The sequence below is a fragment of the Radiomyces spectabilis genome (genome assembly GCF_025331425.1).
Source record: "Radiomyces spectabilis strain NRRL 2753 chromosome Unknown BYT42scaffold_21, whole genome shotgun sequence".
Taxonomy (NCBI): Eukaryota; Fungi; Mucoromycota; class Mucoromycetes; order Mucorales; family Radiomycetaceae; genus Radiomyces; species Radiomyces spectabilis.
Genome location: NW_026251946.1, coordinates 59,551 through 70,198, shown reverse-complemented (window position 1 = coordinate 70,198; position 10,648 = coordinate 59,551). Strand labels below are relative to the sequence as shown.

General features: G+C 36.6%; 1 protein-coding gene and 1 non-coding gene across 2 annotated transcripts; both read left to right on the top strand.

Annotated features, from left to right (window-relative positions):
* The first annotated feature begins 207 nt into the window (after positions 1-207).
* BYT42DRAFT_t160 lies at positions 208-279 on the top strand. The gene has a single exon. It is a non-coding gene; the product is annotated as a tRNA-Glu (tRNA).
* A 9,312-nt stretch (positions 280-9,591) lies between these two features.
* On the top strand, positions 9,592-9,765 carry BYT42DRAFT_506392 (uncharacterized protein; the record flags this gene model as incomplete). The annotated part of the gene is made up of 1 exon (XM_051565095.1): positions 9,592-9,765. A coding segment is annotated over one exon (174 nt), but the record flags the coding sequence as incomplete, so codon positions are not given.
* Between the last annotated feature and the right edge of the window lie 883 nt (positions 9,766-10,648).

Below are 10,648 nucleotides of genomic sequence, written 5' to 3'. Positions count from 1 at the left end.
GAGAATTCGTCCAAAATAAGAATGTTTATTCTGAAAAGGGAAGTCTGCATAACACTGAATCCCAAAATGGCAAGTTAAAAAAACCTTCCGCGTCAGGTTATTCAAAGTACCTGACGTCAGGGGCGTCAGGTTTCGCCCTTTAACTGTAGTGGTCACGTGACTGGCTTGGCGGAACTGGAACGTTTTTCAACTCGACAAACATATAGGTCCTCATTGGTCCAGCGGTTAGGATTTCTCGCTTTCACCGAGACGGCCGGGGTTCGACTCCCCGATGGGGAATGATTTTTAATTTTTGCAGTTGTTATAGTGTCGTATTCTTTTTTGGTATTTCCTAAAACGTTCACAGCAACACTTACGTTTTTGGTAATGACGCTTTGATCACCTTTGTCATGACCTGTTTCTATACTGACCAATCAGAACTCCCCGTGGACTTGCTCACAAGCGAAGAGTTAATACCAATAATATATAGACTCTGAAAAGGGCTAATACGCTTTTGTATAATAGATTAATAATCAGTAAACTAGAGAAAAGATATAAAAGACAGAACAAACAGAATAATAAAAGTCAGTCGTTTTTAGACCTACAGTGACTCAAAGAATTGATCCAATGATCATCGATTTTTTACTTTATTGCAATTATCTCTACAACCATCATATATATCGCCATCGTTAAAAAAATATGTTGTAGCTCTTATTCATATCTCTGTAATAAAAAAAAGAGAGGAACAGCCACTACCCTCAGAACGTATCATGAATGTTGACGACCTCACAACATCATGATACCACACCCATAGACAAGTAGCAACACTTCGTTTATGCTACCCACGTCAGACACCCCCACTGACCTTTTTTTTTAGTTTTTGATACAATTAATAATTTAATGACATAATAATATATTTTTATTTTAATTTTTAAATCAGATATAAAAAATAATAAATTTTATATCTTTAAAATATAATATATATTTTTTAAATATTATATTATATTATAATGATAACAATAGTTCCTTAGATAAAGTCTCTAGCATAAGTAGATAGTGAGTAATCAGTATTTGCATGCGACTACTCATTGGATCAATTTATTGGATGACACTTACTTATTAAATTAATAGTTGATAGCACCACCTTTGGCTCTAATAACTGCTTTCAGGCGGTCAGGCATAGTAGCAATAACCTTTTGGCAAGCTTCTTTGGTAACTTTGTGATACCAAACATAAGCAACACGATCCCACAGCTCTTTTATGGACTTGAGTGCTTCATCATAGTCAGCAAGCTGACATTTCAGATAATACTACGAGGAACTATCTATATCAAGATAATAAATACATATATCTTTAGATAATAAATGTGTATTTAAAGATACAATTTTTAAAATATTTAAATAAATGATAATTTATTTTTAAAAATATATAAAAATGTATCAATAGTTTTTTAATTGTGTTTTTAAATAAATAAATGGTCAGAGGAGGTGTCTGACGTGGGTAGCATAAACGAAGTGTTGCTACTTGTCTATGGGTGTGGTATCATGATGTTGTGAGGTCGTCAACATTCATGATACGTTCTGAGGGTAGTGGCTGTTCCTCTACATATTCTCAATTGGATTGAGATCAGGAGAGTAGGGAGGCCATTGGAGTACTTCAACATCCTTTGCTTCAAACCATTCTTTTGCTCTTTTGGATACTGTATATGCTTAGGATCATTGTCCTGTTGAAAAATAATATCATAAAGATCCATACTATAACTTCTCAGACTACCAAGCATGTCATCCTCCAAAATATAGCAATGTAATTTTGAATTTAATCCTCCTTCAATTTTAGTTATACAGTGGCTGAAAAAATTGTCCAAACCTATGCTGTTTTTTTACGTTTTTATTCATACCGCAGCTTTTGCTATATGTATCGTCCGAATTTTTTTTTTATATGAAAAGTACATTCTCTTCTCTACATTGTCGTGAAATTTCGAAGATCGCATTACAATTCATTGCATTGCATTCACCATTTCAACATGATCGGTCGGTTTGGACAATTTTTTCAATAAATCTGAAAATAAGAAAAAGTGTTTTTTCAGCCGTTTTTCTTCCTTGCCGGTATGAAAAACGCTGGCAAAATAAAAATATATTTATGGCAACGTCCTCTAAAAAATATACACGAAGCATTCCGGGCAGAATCGTGCAATTCATAAACGCCATTAGCTCCATGTTGAATTCGGTACATAATGGGTGGATCTGGGGACCGCTATCACACTGCATCTTTTTTTTGAGCACGTTTTTCATAGTACCGCGACTTTTTTTTTATTCATAGAAAAAGAGAATTTTTTTCTTTACGTTGTGCTAAAATCCCAAGCATTTTACTCCAATTCATCCTAATGCCATTGCCAATTCCGCATGTAATCTTCATTAAGAATGGTGCTCAAATGACGCAAAAAAGAGAATAGCCGAAAAGCATAAAAAATAATCTTGCGGTAATAAAAAGCTGTGCTGGCAAGCCTTTTATGGTATCGTAAATGATGTCTAAGTTGACAGCAATGTAGAAAGTATAAAAGCAGTTGTGCCATGTAGTCCTGATTAACCTTATCCTCTGTGGTAACCTCATTCTTTCCATCTCACTAACATGCCATCTCAACTTACTGCTGACAAGCTCAACAACCTGCGGGTGCGCCTTTCACGTGGTGAGACCTATAGAAAAATTGCCAGTGCCCTGAGAATGTCTACCAGCACTGTTTCCAAGTATGCCAAGCAGTACTTCCCAGAACGCGAAAATAGCAAAGCTGGACGGCCTACGTTATTTTCCAAAACAACCCTTACTTCAGTGCGCCGAAAGGTTTTTTCTGATGAGCTTACTACTGCAGTTGCCGTGCAAGAATACCTTAGTGATCTGGGGGTATCGTGCACACATAAAACCGTGTGTAATCTGATGAAGAAACTCGGTTTTAAATCTCGCATCAAGATCAAGAAACCATTGCTTGCCCAGAAGCATATCAAGGCACGACTGGAATGGGCCAAAGCCCATCAATATTGGACTGTCGATGATTGGAAGCGAGTGGTGTGGTCTGATGAGACCAAAATCAACGTCTGGGGCTCAGATGGAGTCAAATACTGCTGGATCAAGCCTGGCAATCCTTTGAAGTCCCATCATCTGGATCTCACTGTTAAGCATGGAAAAGGCAATATCATGCTATAGGGCTGCATGACTTATGAAAGCCTTGGGTATGCCTGTCAAATTCTTGACGGTACTATGAAGAAGGAAGATTATGTTGGTATTTTGAAGACGACTTTACAGAATACCATCGACCATTATCAGATCAACGAAAATGTTATGATCTTCCAGCATGACAATGATCCAAAACATACCGCCAAGTACACCAAGGAGTACCTCAACTCGTGCCGTTTTTCTGTGTTGTCGTGGCCTGCTCAGTCACCAGACCTCAATCCCATTGAGCACATTTGGCATCACATCAAGCTCAAATTGAGCTGCTATGATCGCCAAGCCAGTGGGGTTACCAAATTGTGGACTCGTGTGGAGGATCAGTGAAACACGTTCTCTTCGGAGCTTTGTAAAAAGTACATTGAAAGTATGCCTGCTCGTGTGAAAGCCGTTCTGAGAGCCAAGGGTGGGCATACTCAGTATTAATAAAGCGTTTTTATGCAACCATCGCCATTGACATATGATGCATAATTAGCAAAAGATGGGGAACGATTGGTGTGAAATGGCTGAAACTTCGGAAGAAGAGAGGGAAGCATGTGAACAAAAAATAAATAAAAAACGGCGGCTAAATAATTGCTGGTTTACTGACGAAAAAAAAAAGATGCAGTGTGATGACGGTCCCCAGGTCTACTCATTATGCACCGAATTCAACATGGAGCTAATGGCGTTTATGAATTGCACGATTCTGCCCGGAATGCTTTGTGTATATTTTTTAGAGGATGTTGCCATAAATATATTTTTATTTCACCAGCGTTTTTCATACCGGCAAGGAAGAAAAACAGCTGAAAAAACACTTTTTCTTATTTTTGGATTTATTGAAAAAATTGTCCAAACCGACCGATCATGTTGAAATGGTGAATGCAATGCAATGAATTGCAATGCGATCTTCGAGATTTCGTGACAATGTAGAGAAGAGAATGTACTTTTCATATAAAAAAAAAATTCGGACGATACATATAGCAAAAGCTGCGGTATAAATAAAAACGTAAAAAAACGGCATAGGTTTGGACAATTTTTTCAGCCACTGTATTATCTAAAGATATATGTATTTATTATCTTGATATAGATAGTTCCTCATTTTTTAAAGGACGTTGCCATAAAGATACTTTTATTTTGCCAGCGTTTATTATATCGGCAAGGAAGAAAAATATGCTTTTTCTTATTTTCGGTTTTATTGGAAAAAATGGTCCAAACCGACCGCTCATCTTGAAATGGTAAATGCAATGGGATGAATTGCAATGCGATCACCGGGATTTCGCGACAATATAGAGAGGAGAATGTACTTTTCATATAAAAAAAAATTCGGACAGTACATATAGTGAAAGCTGCCGTATGAATAAAAACGTAAAAAAAGAGCATAGGTTTGGATCATTTTTCCCCCACTGTATAAGAACGTGGTCGCCCACAGAGAAGACTTGATGTTTCGTGGCGGCATCCCAGAGGGTTTTATCACGTTCAACATTCTCGCAGAGTCATTTAGTAGCAGCTAAGCAATCGGCTTGGAGCCGTAGAAGGCCAGGTTTATGAGTATCAACAATAGCTTGAGGATCAGCTGAAGGTTTGTTCACAATGATGGGCTGAAGAGGGTCACCTGGTAAGACGGGTTCTTGACTATATACCATGAAAAAAGGACTAAGACCAGTAGTACAATGCTTGCAGATGTGACAGGCGAACATACTGTATGACGTACTGTATCTGGATACCACTTGAGACATGAAGTTAGGGCTATGATCAGTTAGAATTTCGTCAAGACAACCAAAATAAAGGATTATTTCTTCATAAATGAATTGAATAATAGCAGCAACAGTGGCCTCGGATACTGCACGAGCGATTGACCAGTTTGTAAAATAATTGACAGTAATGAGTATCTATGAGTTATTATTGCTTGTCATTGATAGTTCACTGATAAAATCCAGATGCCAGTGGGAGAAGATGGTGGAAACTTTCAAATTGTGTATGAGGGTCTTGTGAATATTATGATCTTGGTTGACAGCTAATTAACATGATAGATAAGTTTAGTCCAGGCTTGGATATTACAGTGACTCAGGAAATTGATCCAATGTTCGCCGATTTTTTACTTTATTACAATTATCTCCACAACTATCATACGTATTGTTTCCGTTAAAAAAATATGTTGTAGCCCTAATTCATAGCTTTAAAACAAAAAAAAGATGAGGTCTCTAGCATAAGTAGATGATGAGTAATCGTTTTTTCTGCACAAGTACTCATTGGATCAATTTCCTGAGTTGCCTACTTTTCTTGCGGACAGTCACAATAAGTAAATAGAATCGCCGAATTTTTTCTCCTTCTCACTTCTTTCAGTTATTTATTCCGATTCAAGGTGAAATCCGCATCCATTTCGCTCAATTCCTTCATCCGATTCCTAATTGACCTAATTAACATGATCATCTGTAGATGCATCCGATTTCACAAGATAAAATCAACAACATTGAACAACAACTTCGCGAGAACGTTTCTCACAGAGTTATTGCTTCACGTTTCAACGTCAGTGTTTCCACAGTCGGACGAATTCACAAGCAATTAGGCATTCCTGCCACTAATTCCGCTGGACGATCATCGCTGATTACCACACAATTGAGACGCCTGATCCTTCGACGCTTCAACACTGGGGAGTATAAAACGGCTGTGGACGCCAGCAGACAACTCTCCTCCACCACGCCTATTGCTCCCCAGACGATTCGGGACTTTTTGCAGGCCAACAACTATAAGTCCATGCATAAACCTGACGCCTTGCCCTTGACCCCCTCCAGGAAGAAAGCTCGCCTTGCCTTTGCAAAAAGATACCATTCTTGGACTGTTGAAGACTGGAACAGAGTGGTATTTTCTGATGAAACAAAAATCAATCGCTTGGGATCAGATGGTAAGCAGTGGACATGGACACAGAAGGGGCAACCACTTAGAGATCACAACGTCAATCATGTTACCAAGCATGGAGGCGGCAGTCTCTTTCTTTGGAGTTGCATTACTGCCAATGGCCCTGGTTTGATTACCAAAATTGAAGGAGGATTAGACGCAGCTTTATACTGTGATATTTTGGAGGATGATATGCTTGGTAGCCTTCGAGAATATGGTATGCAGATTGACGATATCATTTTTCAACAAGACAATGACCCTAAGCACACATCCAAAAAAGCAAAAGCATGGTTTGAATCCAAGGGTATTGAAGTACTCCAGTGGCTCCCTTACTCTCCTGATCTGAATCCAATTGAAAATATGTGGTATTATCTGAAGTGTCAGCTTGCTGATTATGATGAAGCACCCACATCAATGGAAGAGCTATGGAGGCGGGTCCATTATATCTGGTACAACAAGGTGACAAAGGAGGCATGCCAGAAGTATATTGCCACCATGCCTCGACGTTTGGAGGCGGTCATCAAGGCCAAAGGTGGACAGATTGATTATTGATTCAATAAGTAAGTGCAACTCAGAAAATTGATCCAATGAGCGGTCGTGTGGAAACCTTGATTACTCATCATCTACTTATGCTAGAATCCTCATCTTTTTTTTATTTTAAAGCTAGGAGTTATAGCTACAACATATTTTTTATTTGGGGTGGATAGATATGGTGGTTGTGAAGATAATTGCAATAAAGTAAAAAATCGGCAAACATTGGATCAATTTCCTGAGTCACTGTACAGTGACTCAAAAAAGTGGGGCAATGTTTGCAAAAAATGTGCGTTTTATTTAATTTCGTAATTTCCTACATAATAAAGTACAGTTTTCTTTTTTTTAAATAAAAGCCCTTTTAATTACCTTTCGAATGAATTTTTACTCATATTGTTCCCATGTCTGGTTGTAAAGTTATGGGCGATTTGATTTTATATGTCATTGCCCCACTTTTTTGAGTTGTATAGAAAAAAATTGGCAGGCGCGAATTTCCTAAGTGACTGCTGTCCGAAATTCTTCAAAATCATGGACGCTATCAAAACAAGGCCTTCTCTTTTTTTCCCTTTCGAAATCAAGTGATTCATCCCCATCCTCTTCACCAATTACCAACGATTTTCGCAATTAGCAACCATCCTAACATGAAGTCAATTCCCACCACCACCACTCAGAATATTGAAGTACGTTTGCGACGTGGAGAGTCCCAACGGACTATTGAAGCTGCTCTTGGCGTTTCACGTCGAACGATTGGACGAATTGCTAAGCAATTAGACATTCAGTCTAATGCTGCCAATGGCCGCCCATCAACAATCAGCACTAATCTTGGGCGGCTCATCTTGCGCAAGTTCGCCACTGGTGTTTACACTACTGCTGCTGACGCTGCAAGACAGCTTGCAGCAGAAAATACTTTTATTTCCGCCCAAACCATCCGAAATCACCTTTCAGCATGTGGTTTTGAATCGCGAATTAAACCAAATGCACTTCCATTGACACCAAGACGCAAGAAGCTTCGTCTACAGTTTGCAAAGAAGTATCAACATTGGACTGTAGATGATTGGAAACGTGTGGTGTTTAGTGACGAAACTAAAATCAATCGTTTAGGTTCTGATGGGAAGCATTGGACTTGGGTGAAAGGTGGAGAGCCTCTTCGCGATCATAACGTTAATCCTACAGTCAAGCATGGTGGTGGTAGCATTATGCTATGGAGCTGTATCACTGCTGAGGGCCCTGGCTACATTACCAAGATCGATGGTGGTATGAATTCTGATCTATATTGTAAGATTCTGCAAGATGATCTCTTCAGAACCTTGCATGACTATAATATGGATTTGAAGGATGTTATCTTCCAACATGATAATGATCCTAAGCATACCTCAAAATTGACATGCCAGTGGTTGGAAGACAATCAGGTTAACGTTTTGGATTGGCCTCCATACTCTCCAGATCTCAACCCCATTGAGAACCTATGGTATTATCTCAAGTGTCAGCTTTGTGGATATGATACAGCACCCACCAGCATCACTGAACTTTGGAAGCGCACAGGAGATGTCTGGTACCAAAAAGTAACGAAGGAAATGTGTGTGAAGTATATTGAAAGTATGCCAGCACGTTTGGCGGCCGTGATTCAGGCTAAAGGTGGACAAACAAAGTGGTAGATAATAAAAATTAGGTAAGTCAAAAAAGTGGGGCAATGCATAATATATTTTAATCGGCGATTTCTCTAGATCTAGCCAATCAATCTGCTTCGTTTTTATTTTATTTTTTAGAGTACTATCTGTAGTTTATCTGTATGAAATATCATTTAATTTGAATCATCCATTTTTGAGAAATTCATTTAAATAGACATTTTTCACAAACATTGCCCCACTTTTTTGAGTCACTGTATTATGCATTCCAGGCCACCACCAATGAGTCTTCATCAGGTTGTATATAGTTGCAGTTCCAGTATACCCAAAGCCTTTGTAATAATCTTGAATTAAGTCGGCATGGCGAACAAAACAAAGGTATTGAAGTTCTTTAGGATGATTCTTCTGTAGATGGTAGAAAATCATGTTATCGTGGATAGTCATAGTACTGCTTGAGTTTTGTGTTGATTTCAGCAGGCCAGGTTTCTGGGTCTTTCACATACCAGTGGGGCCAATCATTATAGGAATCGATGTGGGGTTCTTCAGGTTCATTGATACTGTAGAGATACTTTGGCTTGATTTTAAAAGGTTCAGGCTCACATAAAGGGCCATCAAAATGGGAAAGTAAATCAGAGACAATATTTTTGGTATCAGATTTGTATTGAATACTAGGATTATAAGATTCAAGTTGAGAAACAGTCATTACCCTTAGAATGTATCATGAATGTTGACAACCTCACAACATTATGATACCACACTTATAGACAAGTAGCAACACTTCGTTTATGCTACCCATGTCAGACACCTCCTCTGACCATTTATTTATTTAAAAACACAATTAAAAAACTATTAATACATTTTTATATAGGCAGCATACAACAAAAGGTGAATATCCAAATATAGAAAATGTTTTTAGCGGAGTATGAATATATAGCAACCAACATTGTTGTGGACAATTTCTGGTGCCTAAATCTTTCTTTCTCAATCATCATGTTGTTTAAAAACTATACCGATCTGAATAAACAAATCCAAAATGATAAAGATGCAATGTTTTGAATATTAAACAATAGTATAATATCAAAAGGATATTGTACAAACTGTCAACATATTATGAGACTATGCAAATGGTCAAATAGTTACAGATGGAAATGCTATAAATATAGCAAAGTGAATAGGGTTTTTGTTGGAAGTATTTTTCAAAATTCCAAGATATCACCTCGAAAAATGATAGAACTGATATATTTATGAGAAAAAGGTAAAAAGTTAGCCTTTATATACTTAATATACTAAAGATATTGTAGATCTTCCAAGAAAATTGATTCATAAGTTACTTTCATTAAGCATCAACAAAATCAGCTACTGGTTTTCTGTATTCCAAGAGCAGATATTTAGGTGGATATTAAATGATATAAATAAATGGCAGCACAAAATTGGAGGACCTGGAAAAGTTGTTGAAATAGACAAAGCAAAATTTGGTAAAAGAAAACATAATAGAGGAGATAAAATAATACATACATATATATTTAATTATTAAAGTATTTACTATATGGAATACTGTATTATATGATAAGAAGAAGAAATGATATATGGATAGTTGGCGGATATGAACGTCATAGTAATCCTCCAAGATTTTTTCTTATATCTGTTGAAAATAGAAATGAAGGAACTCTACATAAGTATATCTGAAGTTTCATCTAATAGATTATCTAATTTTTTTAATTTTTAGTTCCTCTTATTGACAAGCACGTTTTACCAGGAACAATTATTATAATAGATCGCTGAAAAGAATATGATAACATAAAACCTATTCTTGAATTCGAGCATCTTTCTGTCAATCATTCAAAGCAGTTCAAGGATCCTATCACAGGTGCACATACAAACTCAATTGAAGGATGGTGGAAACATACTCATAATTTCATGCCTGGAATACACAAAGATAATGTAAAAGGATATGCTAATTATCTACTAAAATTCACATTTCGAAAAAGATACCAAAACGATGCATCTAAAAAACTAATGGAGATCATTATATTTATATTTTTAATATTATTTTTGATCATACAATCTATAATGACAGATCTTTTTATTTTCAAAACAAATTCATTAACATGATCTATATTTATCTTAATTTTATTACATATTGAAATTCAGTTTCTTTATCTGATCTATAAAAAAATGTCGGCGATTTAAATGTTCAAATTTTAAACTCAACAGTCACTTTTTGTTGACCTTTGCCTTTATATATTTTTAAAAATAAATTATCATTTATTTAAATATTTTTAAAATTGTATCTTTAAATATACATTATTATCTAAAGATATGTGTATTTATTATCTTGATATAGATAGTTCCTCTTATCCGTCAATCGCCCGGTGACTTCTTTATTATTATTTTTTTCTTTTTAAAATAATCTAATA